Source organism: Bemisia tabaci, chromosome 10 (assembly GCF_918797505.1).
Source record: "Bemisia tabaci chromosome 10, PGI_BMITA_v3".
Lineage (NCBI taxonomy): Eukaryota > Metazoa > Arthropoda > Insecta > Hemiptera > Aleyrodidae > Bemisia > Bemisia tabaci.
In genome coordinates this window covers 11779177-11797918 of record NC_092802.1, presented here as the reverse complement: position 1 = coordinate 11797918, position 18742 = coordinate 11779177, and the positions used below count along the sequence as shown (strand labels likewise).

Here is an 18742-nt window from a genome sequence, read left to right as displayed (position 1 = left end):
ACTGCAAGTTTTGCATCGTGAAACACCGTGGTCTAGTTTCCTCATTATTGAGAATCCAAGATCGTCTCGCGTTAAAAAATGCAGCGGCCCTCGTTGCATCATCCCCAAGGCCACTTTCTGTGAAACTAAGGAGTTTATCGAAGATGAGACCCGAGAGAAATGAGTTTTTCGGGCAACGGAATGTCATCGCGTGGGTCAGGATACACTCCTTGACCAAATGATAGTCAATTATCTCTTGAGTATAAAACCCCGTGGCCTTGAAGTTTCCTTGAAAATCCTGGTTTAAAGTAAGAACAGACACTTCAAATGCGTCCGATTCCATAATTGACAGCATATTAGAGTGAATTTCGGACGCTTTTTTCAAGAAAGGATCAACATCTCCATAGTTTTTACCAAGATGCCACAGCTCAGAAGTATCGTTATAGCTCTTACTCGCTTTTAGCAAAACATCCAGCCAAAGCTTCTGATAGAACACGTAACTCTCGGTCAGTTTATTCCGTGCCGCATTGTTTTCTCGAAAGAGGCCGGCTGAAGTGTTTGAGTGACCTGTTTGAATGGACAAATCTGAGACCATTAGGGCTTCTAACGTGTCTATTTCTGGGTATCGCACAAGCGCTGCAAGTAGGGTTGTAAACTGGCTTTGGAAGGCTGTAACGATGACAAGGACAAAAAATGACGTGATTGTAAACAGTAACTTTCCAGTAAATACGCGTCCAAGGAGAGGTCTGCATGGACATCCAACGAAAAAAAACGAGAACAGAATGAAGGTCACAGATGAGTTTTGAAATTCTCTGAGGGATACCTCCCCGTAGAGTCGTTTGAAAAGCGTGCGTTGAGAAAAATTAAACAAACAGAACATGATGTAAAATCCCAAAACTGTCGTCAGCGTGGCTGCCCACACTTGGGGTGAAAAAGTCTTGAAGGGCAGAAGGTACGGTGGGATTAGAGCACTTCGAGGGGCAGCGAAACATTGGGAACAGGTTTGAAAGCCTGCAGAAAAGTCGAACTTTGTAAAGTCAGTTTCGTACGGCGAAATGCTGTCCTGAAAAATTAGCATATCCAAATTCGACCTGAGCGCGATCTCGTAATATTTTTCATCTGTGTCTCCATCGCAATCTTCCCCGATCAAGCAATACGCATTAACTTCTATTGGAGTTTTCAATTCCTGTGCCACATAACCAACAACCTCTGACATGAGATTTAATGATCTAACCGGCGCGTTGTTGCTGTGACGTAGCAAGTCTCGCTTTTGAACCATCCCGACAACGAATTTCTCCCCTTGTAGGGAAATGGGGGGGAAACTATTCCCGCTTCTCGTATCTATAAGAAGCATCGATCGTGCGAAAGGATCGTATTTGAAGCACACATATTCTGCGCAAATAACCGTGTGCAAGCCGCGAAAAAAGCGCCAAAAAAATCGGAAGAGAAACAGTAAACGGTTCTCATCAATATCTTCACGATCAAATGTTACGCTCTTGCCTCTCCTGCCAAATTTAGGCAGCATGAAAATAATGTAGTTGATAGAGGTCCAAATATTACTCATCATGAGGCCAGCAGTTTCCTTGAAAATAGAATCCGTGAGGTCAGTAACTCCGTTCAACTCTGCGTCACTGATGTGCAACTCGAAATCACAAGTCTTTCTCACGTCTATTTTTTCAATTTCGGCAAATTTTTCATCTTCTTCAACACAATAGCGGCCTGGTTTTTTCAGCATCGTAGCATTTTCAACATACCACCCAGAGTCTTCATCGAATTCAGAAGCTGATTGTGAAACCGAGTCTAAAATGAAACCAAGAACCTCGTCCAAACTGTTGAGATGAATGAAAATGTTTTTCGGTTGATGTCCAACGACCGTCTTTTTCAACCAGCGTTGATGAGTGATGAGGATTGTATCAATACTATTCTCGTGGAGAGTTTGGATGAAGGATTGAACTGGAAAATCGGCGTTGAGACTCAGAACGTGAAATAACTGGATCTTCGAGGACTGGCCTGTCATCTTGCACGCGTTTAAGGCAGGTGAAAGCATCCCCTCTGTTTCTTCGTCGTGATGCAGATCAAACTCGTTGGCTTTTAAACCGTTCAAAACGACCAGAACGCATTGGAATATGTTCAACTTCATCCGCGGCTTCATTTTTCATAAATTTCAAATGTCATTTTAAGTTATATCTGCCTTAAATAGTACCACTTGTTCCAAGAAAAAGAAAGTATTTTCCGAAGTGTGGGTTAGCCAAAAGGCCTGTTGAGGAAAAAATAGAGAAATATCATATCAAGGTCCTCACCGAGTTCTTCGATGACCATCAATTATTGAAGGATGTTGGAATTGATTCTCGTATTTTCATCGTAAGACTTAAAGGTGCACGAAACGGCACACATACGCCAAAAATGTATCGTCACATTTTTTTTTGCGTTTGTTAAGTTTTGCGTTTATGATTCGATTGATTTACAGGCCTCCGAGTTGAAATGAAAAAGGAGACGTTATGGGAGGATAATACAATTATATTATAGAGATATATACAATATAAAACTATAACTTACAGGTCCCTGATTCCGAGAAATGCGATTCCTTCCGTCTGAAACCAATACCCTGAAGTAAGACAAATCTTCTTATTTCTGGTGTGGATATTTCATTTAAAAAACAAATTCAGATATTTCCTGTAATTCAGAGCAATAGCATCAAAATAATTGATTATTTTTTGGCGAGGGTTCCTGTTTTCCCCGTTTGCAGTCGACAAAAGACGTAGTAAACCAAATTTGATATGCACTCTCACAACATTCTCGGCTTGTCAGGCGTGACATGTGTCGTTGATGTGACAATGTGACATCGATGAATTTTCCGCTTCCCACCAAAGTCTCCGATGTTACAATTTCCTTTTCCTTATCATATTTAAAGGAATAATAACGCACGAGGATACCTTCATTTGACCTCCATGCGGCCTCTAATAGACGCATCTATCTTTTGTAATAATGCATCGCTGTAATTAAAAACTTGGATCAGGCTTAAAAATTAAAAACAACTGGCTCACTCAGATAAAATTACATGCTGCATGCTGAATTATCACGGAAATCCAGTTGATGGTTATTTTATTTTTCTAGAAGGAAGGAATTGCTTTATTTAGTTTTTTAAACCTAACATTAATGTTCTTTTACAAAATATTCCATGTTACCTTTTTACGTCCCTAACCCTAAAATTGAGATTACACCGTGATATTCATTCCCTGAATAAAACATTTTCCATAATTTTTTTTCTCTGTATTTTTTTCCCTCTCCTGAATATGAGGATTTCTCAGCCATTATCATTTTCTGTTATGATAATGGCTCCTTCATTAGCAGGCGAAATATGTATTCGAGCTCAATACCATAACCAGGAGTCTAAAATAAATTAATTACATATTTTACTAGTCTCTTTTTTTGGGGGGGGGGGGGTAGGAGAGGAATAAATAAAGGTTGTAATGTTAATTTGGGATTTTTACTCAAATCCGCCGTGCAACTCAAAAACGCGGTAAACGCCATTTTACATTTTTTGGGAACAATGTATCATAGTAGAAAAACTTGTGTACTTTGGGATAATGTTTTTACAGCATTCTTTCGCAAATATATCAAGAACTTCACCTGAAAATTTGAGGTACATGGGTAAAACAGTTTTTATTTAATAAAGTGCTAAGCTCCAAAAAACGAGGGAAAATCTTGATGGATTTACGGCGTTTTTGCTTAGCACGGTAGATAATAATATGTTTATTTTTGATTCATATCCCTTTTCTTCCTGTAATCATAATACAGCCCTAACTTAATCTGACATAGAACTCACGAGCGTAGACTTAATTATTGCGATGAAACAGAACATCTCTTTAAAGTACGTGCTTGTAAATTCCTGAAGTAGTATCAGCCAGTTCTGTGTTTTATTCGTGAATACGCTTACAAAGTGACGAAAAATTAAGTGCCCATCTCGTACTCGTATGGGTTATCATTGATGCTTTGAAACTTGGTTTAAGCATTTCAAGAGCTAGATTTAACGCGGTTTTAGATAGCGTAAGTGCTCAACCGAGTGTCGATGATATTTTGAATGAAAACCAGAGTTAATAAGCCAGAAACAGTGTTTCAGCGATCCTTGCTCAGTTGTAATGATCATGGTTCTAAGCCCGGTTCTATCGAAAAGTCACGTGGTAATATACAAAATCAGTTATTGATAAACCTTCCTAAATTAAAATGTTACAAGCGAGGCAAATATTCTCATTCACTGCAGTATTTTTAGGATCTCTCGATGCGTTAGATCCTTGACCATAGTCGATTTGATTTAGTTGGTTTGAATTCCTGTTGTTATTTTTATGCCTTGCGAATATCCTTCCTGTGAATATGGTGGCTGATAATTGGAATGCAGAAAATGCTGATCAGGTAAATATGTATTTTATTGTAAATCTTCAAACTAGTAATAATGATTTAAGCGTAACAATAATTGATTCGATAAAGAATAGACGTCAGAAAGTTTCTGACGAAAAAGTTGAAGAGACATACATTTAGGAAGTTAGTGCTTACACACTTCATTGCCAAATTTGGCTGATTAAGCTGTGCAGAACATAGTAACTGATTAAAAAACCGAGTTTCAAGTCATAATAAAACAATTAATATTTCAAACTACTTGTAGATGAAAAACGTATAAAACTTACAAGAAACAAAGCAGGAAGGTCGAAACGTTTGCTTTGTTTCTTGTAAGTTTTATATATTTTCTCATCTACATGTAGTTTGAAATATGGATTGTTTTATTATGGCTTGTAGCTCGATTTTTTAATCAAACACTATGTTAGTGTTTACCTTGGCTACATCACTGAAGGATTACGAAGTTACAAGAGATGTAATTTGTTGTTTTCCTCTCTCGAAATAAAATGCATAAAAGATTCCATAATGTCTGACAACGGGGATTATTTATTCGCTTCTGGACCCTATCTCTGATAAACACAATTTACTTCAGGACGACAAATAATGATGCAACATCATACGGCAGAACTGCAAGAGGTGTATTTTTCAAGCGGACCAATATATTCGAGAAGATTTCTTCAAGTAATTCCTGCACATTGAACGGTGACTATATCCCAAGCAGCATTTCTTAACGGAAAAATCGCGATTTGTTGCGATTTTGTCGGCGAGAAAATCGCTAAGATCATCAAAATCTGAGCGATTATCCTCGATCTTGTTGCAATAAAATTGCGGTTTTATCGCAACAAAAATCGCAATATATGGCGATTTAATCCCGATTTTATCGACGAAAATTGATCATTGAACATTGAACAAAAAATTGCGATGCATAGCGATTTAATCGCCATAAATCGCAATTTTTTAGTCGATAATATTGCGATAGATTTCCACCGATATAATCGCGATAATCAACTGATAAAATCGCTATTTCTCGCGATCACTGCTGCTTGGGATAGGCACAAATGCGTTGGTGCTGCAAATTTGTCATTTTCAAGGCAATATTTGCTGTCAGTATACCTACGCATCAAAGCACTAGTTTTTGATGAGGGTCATGGGGCACCCTCTTTTTTCTTGGCAGCATCGAAGCTCTCGGAATTTTTGGTTCAATTCAGATTTTTCGTCGTCCTCTAAAGATGCTATTTCTTAAGTTTTTTTTTAAACATAATAATGTATTATAATATTATAATAATAATGTTCTTCGGGCATTTTTTCTAAATCACGCCTCGATTGAAGACTCCAAAACTCTGAATATTTTTGCTCAACATCATTGTACAGGGCCACTCACATACGATACAGAAGAGCGCCTTCAAACTACAGTGTAATCTTAATGCGAAATTCTGATACCACTATTCGTGCGTCAAGACAATCATTTTGCATAGCCGGCTAATTGAAGGCAAATCATTGGCCCAGGCAACTCGATGAGAATTTCAGCAATGTGATACGTGCTTTATAGGGAACAAAACCGCCGCTGGTAATAGGTATCTTCGGGAAATGACACCAGAGGGCCCTCGAGTGATAAGCATTTAGCAACTTTTCAAAACCAGCGAATTTCCGAAAATATATAAAAACACAGAACAGCTGGTCAGCTTACGTATGCTGTAGGCGGGAAACAACGAAGAGAGCGCGTTGTGCGTAATAAAGCGCGCCGGATCAAATAGACTGCATTTTGCAATTTGGAACTATAAATTCTAACCCGGTTTAAAAACGACGTATGTGCCATTAGTTTCCCTATACACATAAGTGTTTTTCCAGATGAGTCAGAATTTATAGTTCCAAATTGCAAAATGCAGTCCAAGTGAAGGAGCCAGAACGAGACACGCATTTCTGCACGTAAGCCCGAGATACGGTTTTGGGTGACTTCCCGATTTTTTCGATTATAGTCTCTTGCCGGCAGATAGACGACATCTTCAACAACACGTTTATGCTGCTAACTCAAAACTGTCAAAAATCGAGATACGCACTTCTGCACTTTCACCATCGATATCCTTGAGAGAAATTTTTATGCTACTTTACGAGGCGGACTGATGTAGGCAAACCATTACTTGAAGATTGAGGATTATAGTCTTCTGTTTAAAATAGTTTCGACTATTGAAGTTTTACACGCTGATTCGCTCCGTGAAAATGATTGTTTATTTTGAATCTCTTCAAAATTTCCGTGAGTGTAATGAATGTAAAAAATATTCTACCGTGATAAGGAAAAACGCCGTATGAACATTCGAGCGTTGCCAAATTTCCTTCGATAAAATTTTTATTTTTGGGGAATGTTATGAATATTTTTCCTTGAAATTTTCAGGAGCTTCACGTGAAATTTCGAAAAAAATTACCTGAAAAATTAGGAGGAAAAAATTCATAAGTTTACCAGGACATTCGTGTTTTATCCATTTTTAACACATTTAAAGGTTGGCCATGAACTTAAATTGTTTTTGTTAATATACTCAACGTATTGCGTGACCATTCAATACATAAGAATCAGGCATACAACACGTTGGAGTTTTTTACCATTTTATCCAACTATTCTAATTGGAGGAAATTTGGCAACGCTTGAAGATTCATACGGCGTTTTTCCTTAGCACGGTTGTATTGAGATTGTTTTAAGCGAAGGTGACTACAAGATGCGCGTCTTATTAGTCTTTTTTTCTGCATTTGAGCCTGCCAGTGTGAATGTAAAGCCTCAGTTTTAGATATATTGTGGTGGATTTTTTTATTTTTATGTATTTATTGTTCCAATTTTTTTGACCTACAGCCACTAAAGTATCCAAGATCTGTGTTTTTCATTCTTGCCACTGAATTGTGTGAGCGTTACGCGTTTTTCGGAGCACGAGGTAAATTGATTCTCACTTCTAAGTAATATTTAAGAGCCAAATACATTTTAAGATTGGACATGAGCTTAAATTGTATTTGTTTATATACTCAACGTATTGCGTGACCATTCAATACATAAGAGTCAGGCATACAAATAACAAAAGAGCCAAATACATTTCAAGATTAGACATGAGCCTAAATTGTATTTGTTTATATACTCAACGTATTGCGTGACCATCCAATACATAAGAGTCAGGCATACAAACGTCGTAGTTTTTTACCATTTCATCTAACCATTCTATTAATTATTTTCATCTTGGAGATGCTGACACAAATCAATAAACCCAATACAGTTGGGTAAAAAGTAAAAACCCAATAAATCAATAAAGTTGGAAATCATTTGCACACTTCACACTTCAGAACAATACTTAACTTTGAAGTAAAAGCTTAAGTAAAAAAAACATTTAAAACGGCTCCGGTTAATTACATTATCTTTAAATTAGTAATTCTGACATTTTTATTCCGGCAATGGAATATTTCACTACAATACATAAGCATGAATCGGATAGTTCCTGTACTAAATATAAAGTGGAATATAAAATCAAAATTGAAAAACCGAACCATTTTCAGTGAGTCTTGCAGTCGTTGGATTTTAAAACATCAGCAAAAACAAAATTATAAACAAATGAAGTAAAAAATCCGTATGACTGGGGACCAGATAAATTTTGACGGCACAAACATTCCTATATTTTACATAATTGTAAATTCACTTTAGCTGGTTAGCAATCAAGTCTAACGACGAGAGTTTTGGGGGATTTCTAACTTAAGGGTTTGGAGAGTAGAGAGGCACATTATGTCACATCAAAAAGGAGAAGGGTTTCCAGCAACTGCACCGAGAAACTTGAAAGGCAGTACTAAAGCTCTTACTATAAGCATTCTCTATTAGTATTTGCCCTCGAACATAATTTTAGGTAAGATTTGTACATCATTGTTTCAGTTATTTTGGCTCTTTACCTTCGAAACTTCCTGCATTACTCAAAAGAAGATGCCATCTCAATTTTTCATATTTTCACGTTTCTCTGCTATTTCTTGCCAATTTTCGGAGGCGTTTTGGCTGATTCTTACATTGGAAAATATCGGTGAGTAACGTCAAAATTGTATTTGGTAATTAAGCATTCTAAAAATGACAGATTATTCTTACTTTGACTTTTGAGTAAAATTCAGCCTAATAAACTTGTGGATTTGAAGCAAAAGAAGATTTTTTTTTGCAAAAAAAATACAAAAAACCATAATAGCAATAATTAGACAAAATGTTAAAGAAAATATTTGAATTTATTTTTTTTTTCATTAGGACAATTTTATACTCGTCAGTTATACACGTGGTGGGGAACATTCTCATGGCTGTTGCAGCTACTCAATGGTCTAATTACTTCAGGTAAGTTACATTAAGTTACATTAAGTTAGAGTAGGTGGACAAGTTACATTAATCCACGGTAGGTATTCTGCAGGCCCGAACAACAGACGCAGAAGATAGTAGAGTAATATAGGCCTCCTCTTAGTTCTCCCTAATTTGTAACACCATATAAAAAGAGGTGTACATTTTTCGCGTTTATAATGACAACCTGGATTCCCATATATACCTAAGGATAAGAGCGTTACGAGTGAATACTGCCAAACTTTATTGAAAAGCAATAATTCTCACATTTAAAGACTTCAATTGCAAGAGTCCTTTATACTTACCAATTTTTCGTTTTTATGATATTTATGATTAAATATGCTCGGTTCTAGATGGCCTGCCAAACAGGGCTATGCCCTAGACGCTCGTAGCAGAAGCAGAACAACAGCAACTACATGAGCAGTTCAGCACTTTGTTGTATTCCAAAATGACGTCATATTTGATTGTTCTCTATGGGAATACCGCAACGAGCTGTTTTCGTCTCTAAGAAGTTCATTTAAATAAATTATCTTTACCCTCTAACATTTTGGAAAATAATGCTGAACAATCTTCTCAAGAGAAAAAGAAAACAATGCGAATTTGAATATATTTGTCCAAAAAATTTCATGGGTTCGAGGAGAGTTTGAAGGTCCTGACCCCAAATCAAAAAAATCAAGAATGTCGTAAAAAATGACTTCTTGAGAGACAACTCAGGGACCGGGGTCTGGGGGACAAATTCGAGGCCTTTTGGACTTCCAGCGGGCTGATTCTTGAAATTGATAGACATAGACAAAACTATAGACATAGACAAGGCTATAGACAAAGAAGACATAGTTAATATGGAGTGATCCTATTGGTTCAAAAGGGTGGTTATCATAGACTAAGGGACTAATGGACTAACTGCAGTGTCTCTCGTGGGTTTCTGTTAGTTAGTTACCTCCTATCCCTGCTAAAAATGATGAGTACAAATGAGTAGAAAATCAAAGTCATATGAATAGAATTTCAACTCATATGAATAGAATTTCAACTCATATGAATATAATTTCAACTTATATGAATAGAATTCAACTCATATGAGCAGAATTTCTCTACTCACTTTTCGCCGACTCATATGACTAGAGATTCCAACTCATATGACTAGAGATTTCAACTCACATGAGTTCAGCGTTGAATCTACCATGTTCAATATCTCAGAAACTAGTCACCGCAACTAAAAAATTATAAGAATAAAATGTTCTTATTTTTCAAATTTACAACATATGTCGGTGTCTTCTGGTCAAAAACACCACTTCTGAAAAATGAAAAAAATTGAATTCATATGAGTTGAACTTTTCTACTCTTATGAGTAGAATATTCTAGTGATATGAGTAGGATTTCTACTCATATAAGTAGTAAATTCTACTCATGTGAGTCGGCGAATTCTGAATAGCCTACTCATCATTTTTAGCAGGGATGTCCATTGCAGCGACCAGCTCTCATCAATAGGATCGATTTATTATCATGTTTTATTCTTTGTCTATCACTTTGTCTATCAATTACAATAATCAGCCCGCTGCTCTGCAGCATGAGATTTAAATCATACTTCTGTATTTTTCCAGAGAATTTTCATTGTTGGGACTGTTTCTGACGGCTTTCGGGACTGGCTTGATGAAGCCATGCATGTGTGTTTTTGGAGGTGATCAGTTCGTCCTACCACAGCAGGCGAAACAGCTGGCAACCTATTTCTCTATATTCTACCTTTGTGTGACTATCGGCTCCCTATTGGCTGCAATTGCAGGTCCAATCCTTAGACAGGACGTCACGTGTCTTGGGGAATCGTCTTGCTATCCTCTTGCTTTTGCAGTCCCCGCAGCTTTCATGTTCCTTGGTCTAGGTCAGTGTAGAAAAACAAGAGATCAAGAACAGGTACTCAGATCCATTTTAAACGAGGTAAAACTATTGACGCATAAGAGAATTAAGGGTGATACAGGGTTCAATGGGTCACTAAAGCTTGTGTTTTTTATTTGATATTATGAAAGTACCAGCGGGCCGATTATTGAAATTGATAGACAAAGCAATAGATAAAGAAGACATAAGGAGTATAAAGCAACCCTATTGGTTGAAATGGGTGGTTCCTATAGACAAAGGGATAAAATGATGGACTAACTATCGGGTCTCTCGTGGGTTGTCGTCAGTTAGTCTATCACCTAGTCCTTTGTCCATTGCAGCCACCCGCTTCCACCAATAGGATCCCTCAAGATCTCTTTTGTCTCCTTTGTCTATTGCTTTGTCTATCAATTTCAATAATCACCCCGCAGGTGGGTAGACTATCTGGTGAACATCAGCGTAGTTTGGAGCCAAAATCCTACACAAGTCAGCCTGTAAGGTGAATCTACAGCGGTGCTTAGTAAGAAATTTTTTCGCGTAGGAAGCGCCACCGCTGCTGTGTTTTGATTTTTTGGTGCACGCTATTAGAGTCCGTACAGCTCCACGTGAGTCCTTGAGCTTTTATGAAAGTTAAAGGAATTTCTGTTAAAATCAAAAAGTCATAAGTTCTAGCAATAACATTCTTTTTCCTATTGACACTAAAAAAGACGTAAAAAGTAATTTCTGAAGCTCTGAAACTTGATTCCAGAAAAAAGTAGGGGTAAGCATGATGACCTTGATGCAACCAATCGTGAGTGATCGCTTTTAGCAGATGCAGATATGTCCCCCACCGTGAGCTACCTCTCTAGCACTCACAGATGTCCCATGAGAGAAACTGGGATCAAGTTAAAGCTTTTATTATTAAACTTTCAAAGCTCGAGTTTGTTCCTAAGGATTCCGTATGCTGCCAGAGCTTAAGAGTCTTAGAATTTAGAATATTTATTGTGATATTTAAATAATCACTGATTTCGGAGCTGGATTTTAGCAGAGCGACGTGGTAAATTTTTCCGGAACTACAGCTGAAGATTCACCTTAAAAGGTCTAAAGTCTCAACGGAACTTCAAATGCGCCGGAATGACGGGGAAATGTTGGAAAGTTATGTACTACGGTATTCAAATAGCTATCACTGCTATCACTCCTACAATATTGTACCGTTGGTTGTTGAAAAAATTGTATTTCAATGTGGAACTGTTGCTTGTTTAGATACCACTGATAACATGAATGAGATTTGATCCTTCTGAAGATATAATTACGACTTTTCCCCAAAAGAAACCCGTGCTTCTCATTGGTACCGGATGACACCACTCGGTTCGACTCAAAATCTGGGTGTTTTTAATTTGTGGAAAATTTGCACTCTTTGAACCGTATTTTATAGTTTCTGAGTTACTTTTTCGCGTTTTTAATGTCCGCATCATGTTCTACTCGTCATTGACATCAAGACAAAATTCGTTTATGTTTTAGTGACTCACTGGTAAATTTTGCATAAAAGTAGCAAGTAAAACTTTATGTGGTGAAGATAATAACTGTTCATACAGTAGACTGATGAAAACAAAACCCTCCGAGTAGCCCCTAAAAATAGAAAAGATGTTGCCTACTTGGACAGATAGTTTTAAAAGGTACAGAGACAGAAGCGAAAGATATCTAGCCGTTATATAGCGCTTACAAGAGAGTCGCCTTCGATTGCTGCATAGGCAACAAAACCTACATAGAAGCGCGAATAGTTAGTCTACTCGTAAAATGTGCATCCATCTCGTTCCAAAGACTTGGATTGAACCGATAAATAATGTCGTGAACCTAATTAAAACGATTATCCATTCGAAGTTTGCCTTCAATTTCGCTGCATAGGCAAACAATCTATTAGGGAGGACGAATTTGTATCTATGTTCGAATAACACAAATTTACCTCGCTCTAAAGCTTTGATTGAATACGGCTGTAGGATTTTCATCTGGTAGCAACTTCTGAGAAAATTGCATTTAGATAAATTAGTTTGCAAATCATCTGAGCCCCTAACTATTGACCTAAAATTTAGGGAGGATTATTTGTATTTAAATTGCCAACTTAAGCAATTTATGGACAATTTTTCTTCTCTTTTTCTGGATAAATATTTTGATTACATTTCACGCAATGGGGAATTTCTGATCTCAATCAGTCACTTCTCCATGCCACATTTCTATCCAATAAGACTTTTCCCGTTACGTTTTGCGAACATATTTTCAGTGTATTCAAAGTGATTTAGTTCTTGTAACCAAGTTTTATGTGACAGTGTTGGCCTTTCTTCAGGTTGTATTCTAAACTATGCGAAACTGCAATATGACAAGTATCTTCTTGCGTTCATTCCAATTCTTTATAGTTTGGTTAGTTAATTCCACATCGATTTAATTTTTTTCCCTGAGGCAATTTATTCTGATGAACTAGTTGTTTTTATTATTGTTGTTGTTGTTGTTGTTGTTGTTGTTTGTTTGTTATTTATTGTTTTCAATAGGAAGCAAGTACATCGGATGTTATATCAGAAATATTGAGGTGACAATTACTCTGGAATAGATTAGACGTGGCCATTAAAATAAGAATATATAGACAGAATTACTGCTTGTCTAAGAAAACAAGAGAGCTTGTACCCTTTCTGGTCTCAACTTTCTACTTAGATCAATAAAAGAAATCATCAGCCGCTGGGAGAATCTCTCCATAATCTAACTCGTCTTGCTGTCATGTTCATGCCACAGCATGCTACAAATTAGCTTCAACCTCGAATTCGTTTAATTCATACGTGTCATCGGGAAAAATTATTGTTTCAGTGTTGATAATATGCGGGAAACCTTGGTATAAACTACAAAAACCTGAAGGGAACATTTTAGCTGACTCTTTCAAGTGTATTCTAGTGAGTATGAATTTTCCATAATTTTCATGTAAAAAAAATCCAGAGGAAAAAATTAAGCAATGTTAGACGTAGTCACTATCACTCCTTTGTAATTCATCCAATTGTTAGAGCCATATTGATGGCGGTCCTCCCAAACCTACAAAATTTGGACTAGAAGCACGAAATTTTTGCTGTGGATGGCAGACTTTGTCCTCCTTTTATGGCATGGTAGTTCCTGTGCAGAAAATTAGACCTAAATTGGTTTCCGAACTCGAATGGGGTTGTTGCTTGTGTGAGGAATTTGCGATTTGACCATTGATTCCTGTGAAGAAGCTCGCGAGAAACACGATGGTCCCACTGGTGTTCTCTGAAATCAACTCCCAAGCTCAAAAAAAGCTCTCAAGTTGAGGCCAAAATGGAGGGGATATGCCACGCTATACCGAGAGTCCACTTCTACATCAAAACACACTCTCCATGCAAAGATAGGGAGCAAATACATTGACAGGGTTGCCGTGTTTTCAGTTTTGGAGCCCCCAAATAAAGTGGCAGCCCTGTCAATGTATTTGCTCCCTATTTTTGCATGGAGAGGTTGTCTTGATGTAGATGTGGACTCTCAGGATAGCGCGGGATATTCCCTCCATTTTGGCCTCAACTTGAGAGCTTTTTTTGAGCTTGGGAGTTGATTTCAGAGAAAACCAGTGGCACCATCGTGTTTCTCGCGAACTTTTACGTATAAATCAACAGTCAAATCGCACATTCCTCACACATGCAACACCTCCATTCTAGAATCTGGCCAACAAATAGACCGTCTCTCCAATTTTCGTTCGTGTATGGACTTTATCAAATAACTGCCTTATATAAATTTATTCAACGTCATGTTTTAATCGCTCTAGTGCGCTTTGTGGAGGAAGATGTCCCCGAGACGTGCATTAGATGAACCCGCGCATTGGTTGGAATACGCCCAGGACAAGTTCCATCCGCAACTCTTGAAAGATGTGCGAGAAGTTCTCGGGGTGCTCCCTATGTTTCTTCCGGTTCCTTTGTTCTTCGCTCTTTTTGATCAACAGGTGATATTTGCAACGGGTTCATTGAGATTGACTTGTTTTTTAATAGGGTGGCTTCATTTTTTACATAATTTTTTACGAAAAAAGAATGCTTTAAATCTCGTTTTCTTAGTTTCAGCTGGTTGCTTCTGGTGTAGCTCAGTGTAACGCACTGGAAAAAAAACACATTGGATCTAGAGTCCAGACTCTTGAAAACATTGACAAGAAAAAATACTCCTGATTCAATCAGAATTAAGCTTAAATCAAAAGGAAATCCGCTCAAAGTAAGAGGCTTGGTTCTTAATTTAAGCTTAAATCTGATTGAATCAAGAGTATTTTTTCTTGTCGATGTTTTTAAGAGTCTGGACTCTAGATCCAATGTGTTTTTTTCCAATGCGAAAATATTTAAATGAAATTTCGATTTATTGCAATATGTTTACATCGTTTGGTCAATAAATGCCGATTTTGAGCAAATTACAAAACGACCTCCACAAGTCAGCAAGATAAGCGATACGCAATGCACTGAAAATTCGTAACTTATCTCAATTGTATTGCAATAAATTTCAATAAAAAGTGTTCCTTCTATCAGCAGATAGGCAACATGCAACACTCCGATGAAATATCAATAATTTTACGATGTAACTGCAATTTATTGCAAACTGTCCTACTTGGATGAATATGGTTCTTTTTTACGAAACTCAAAACGAGGTATAGTTTTTAATAGGGGAAATACCTTGCTGAACTAATACTTTTGACAGCTAATTTTACATCACCAACAATATGTTTTCATTCACCGTAGGGGTCCACTTGGGTATTCCAAGCTTCACAAATGGACGGTGTTGTTTTCAACTGGTTTACAATTAAACCGGACCAGATCGAAGTGCTGAATCCGTTATTTACGGTGTTACTTATTCCAGTATTTGGACTCTTCCTAAATCCTATACTGGAAAAAATCGGCATCAAAAGGCCGTTGCAGTATATAACGATTGGAGCGTCATTTTGTGCCGCTGCATTTGTCATGTCAGCCTATCTTGAGTACAAACTGGAGGTAAGTCAGGTCTAATTATATAATTTGATGACCGATTTTATGAGGAATTTACACGATTAAACATTAGATCGTCAAATTTTAAATGGATATATTTGTAATAGAACCGTAATTAAAATGTCAAGGAATTATCATGAATTTTGAATGTGTTTAGGATTTCTGATCCGAACTTTTCTGAAAGTCATCTACTAAATCTTGATGAATATACATACATTAACAACACCGCTCTTCAGATATACTACAATAGGATTTTAAACAGCCAGATGGAGTGATATTCACTATTAAGAGATAGGTTCAACCTCTGATTTGGATGAATTCCTACGCCTTGTTTGTATCAAAATAAATAACGAAGCTCGTTCATCTAATTATTTAATAACTGTGAGAATAGAATACATCTCAGGAATATATTACCCTAAACAACTAAGACATTAATCATTTTTTAAGAAGCATGAAAAATATGCGCTATAGATTTTGTCATACGCGTTCCTATCATAGGCGGATCCCAAGACGTCGAACGGGGTGGATGGGGGCGTTGAGGGATTACCCCAGCAAATTTCCGAAATTTTAAAGCATCTAACACATATATTTATAGTTTGAGTCAATTTTTTCATGAATATGTACCAAATATAAGCGTCCTTTCTCCTTCTCTCCCTCATTTCTTCTTTTTTTCTGTCTTTCCTTTTTATTCCTCTTTTTTCGGGCGAACTAGGAGGGCGTACGTCCCATACGCCCCCCACCCCCAGATCTGCCTATGGTTCCTACGACAACATAAAAGTTCGCATTACTACCAGTCGGCACTCGATGGATCGATTCAGAGAGGTCGACCATGAATTTTCTTACCAAAACTGCAAATTTCGATGTTTAATTTGTCACATTTTAAATTTTGAGGGGTACCGAGGAAAGTAATGGAACCACTTTTAAAATCTCAAAGTTTTGATTTAACGGAGTTGAAAACTGTTAAAGTTTTCAAATTTTGTCCGACCTCCCCAATGGACTGAATCCACTGTGCGGAAGCCAGAACGATCTTAAAAATGGTATAATAATACGTATATGTGCCAACATAATTATTGAGAAATGAAAGAAGATCATCCACGGTCCATTATACTTTCAGCCCTCTTATGCAAAAATGCCTGCTTCGGGACTAGGGCAGCTAAGGATTTTCAACGGGTTACCGTGTCAAGTTGATCTGGAACCCCCTATAGATGGAAGGAACCTCCTCTCACCCAATGGTGAACTACAGTGGACTGACATTGAGGTGACTGGATTTCGATCATTGGACGAAACCCTTGTGTTGAAAACAGAGCTACCCTGTAGCAACACAACTGTGCCTGTGAATTGGACGGGAGAGCTCCTCGTTTTTGAAGGGCAGGTAAGAGAATACTCCGTTACCTTCCGGGCAAAGTATCACGAGCGCCATGCGACGTTTAAAAATGTCCGCCGCCATTTTATTTTTTCACAGAGAAATTTTTCGACGACGCTGTCCAAAAATTTCACCGAATTTTATCGGCAGCACAAAGAAAATTCAGGGAAATTTTTGGACAGATTCAACCAAAAATTTCTCTGTAAAAAAATAAAATGGCGGCGGAAATTTTGAAACTATGCATGGCGTTTGTGATACTTTGGCCGGAAGGTGACGACTTGATGTATAGAAGGTACCATGTGTGCATTGAGTGGCAGTTAGTGTGGTATAGGCGTATGCGAAAAATGTCCAAGGAGAGGTTGCCCGATCAAGTTTTGGTACAGGCCTGTGAGAAGGCGACGGGGACGTCCCTTGGTGGCATGGCGTTGACGAAGAGATGTTGCGTTATTAGTTGTTCGATTACCTCCGGTAAGATAGGAATATGTGGCGTTTGGATGTCGCAGATCGCCAGAGTGTGTTGTAGGAGCGACTTTTATGTATTTATGGTTGGTTGGTAGATACGTTTATTTAAAGGCTTTTTCAACATCTGGGTCATTAACACCTCAAAGGAGAGATCAACATGGTGAAATACAGAATTTAAAACAATTAAAAAGTAGGGATCACAAAAGATGTATAATTAGTTGGTAGATACATTTATTCAATGGTGCTTTTAACATCTAGGTCTATATATATGTGTAACATCAAGGTAAGGAATGGTGGCAGGGTGTTGGCGAAGAGATGTTGCGGTGCCAGTTACCCGAGAACCTCTGAGAAGATACACCTATATGTGGCGTTTGGATGTCGCAGAGCGCCAGAGTGTTTTTTAAGGAGCGACATTAAGTGAGTTATTAAGTGAGCGACTTTAAGCGACACTGTGTGAGGGTGTGTTTATGTGTAGGTAAGGTAACATCAGAACCTAATGAAATATTTAAAACTCACTCACGAATAAGAAAAATAAAAGATCCTGCTCATGATTGTTGTGTTGACAGACGAATATGGTAGGATCAACGAATTCATTGGTAAAGTCTTATAACTTTGTAGTTAGCTCTTCTAGAAAAATGGTTAAAATAACCATAATTATCATTAAACTCCGTCGGGAATTTCAGCGTTATCATTCATTATCCTGTGCTGTTGAGTCATTTTCCCTTAATGAATTAGTCCTTCCTTGATACTTAATTTTGCTATTTTTTTTTTCATACATAGTCTGATACTCAATGCATACTAAATTTATTGGTCTCTTTTTGAAATATTTCGATAGGGGGTGTATATAAATCATGTTATTTTGTAATTGTTTTGAAAATTGATTAATAGATATAGAACTGTGTTCAGCTTATGAGAGACTGTCAATTCTATTCTATTTGCGGTGTTTCCCAAGATCAAGAGCAACATCCATCGGAAATCTAATCCGACCAAAAAAGTTCTCCGATGAATACCAAAGTGCTGAGGACTAAACCGATGATCAGTATGATAAACGCAATGCTCACGTCAACCATACTAAAAGGTCTAGCGGGCTCATTATCATAAACTTCTTCATACCGTTGGAAGTGGTTGTTTAAATCTCCTATAATCCCCTCGAAAACTTTCTTTGAAATTCCAGATTCTTGAATTCGCGCGGCGACGGATTTAATCGCAGCACCGTACACTGAGTTAGACAATAAACGCATGTCATATGGATATGTCATGAGATGCTCTTTTACGATGTGCAAGTCGACGTACACCTCATCCATGGTAGTTGGGTCCATGATGGCTATCAGATCCTTTTGCCTGTGCAGAGAAGATAGAAACAATATG

At 37.5% G+C, this 18742-nt stretch overlaps 1 protein-coding gene across 1 annotated transcript in view; it reads left to right on the top strand.

Annotated features, from left to right (window-relative positions):
- The first annotated feature begins 4068 nt into the window (after window positions 1-4068).
- Window positions 4069-18742, top strand: part of LOC109044739 (uncharacterized) — a 55938-nt gene continuing 41264 nt past the window's right edge. Inside the window, exons 1-9 of the mRNA XM_072305090.1 lie at window positions 4069-4389; window positions 7211-7289; window positions 8267-8408; window positions 8621-8704; window positions 10303-10577; window positions 13403-13485; window positions 14358-14531; window positions 15307-15555; window positions 16664-16921. Of these exons, the coding sequence (XP_072161191.1) occupies window positions 4351-4389; window positions 7211-7289; window positions 8267-8408; window positions 8621-8704; window positions 10303-10577; window positions 13403-13485; window positions 14358-14531; window positions 15307-15555; window positions 16664-16921 (1383 nt within the window). The 5' untranslated portion in view covers window positions 4069-4350. The remainder of the gene's footprint in view (window positions 4390-7210; window positions 7290-8266; window positions 8409-8620; window positions 8705-10302; window positions 10578-13402; window positions 13486-14357; window positions 14532-15306; window positions 15556-16663; window positions 16922-18742) is intronic.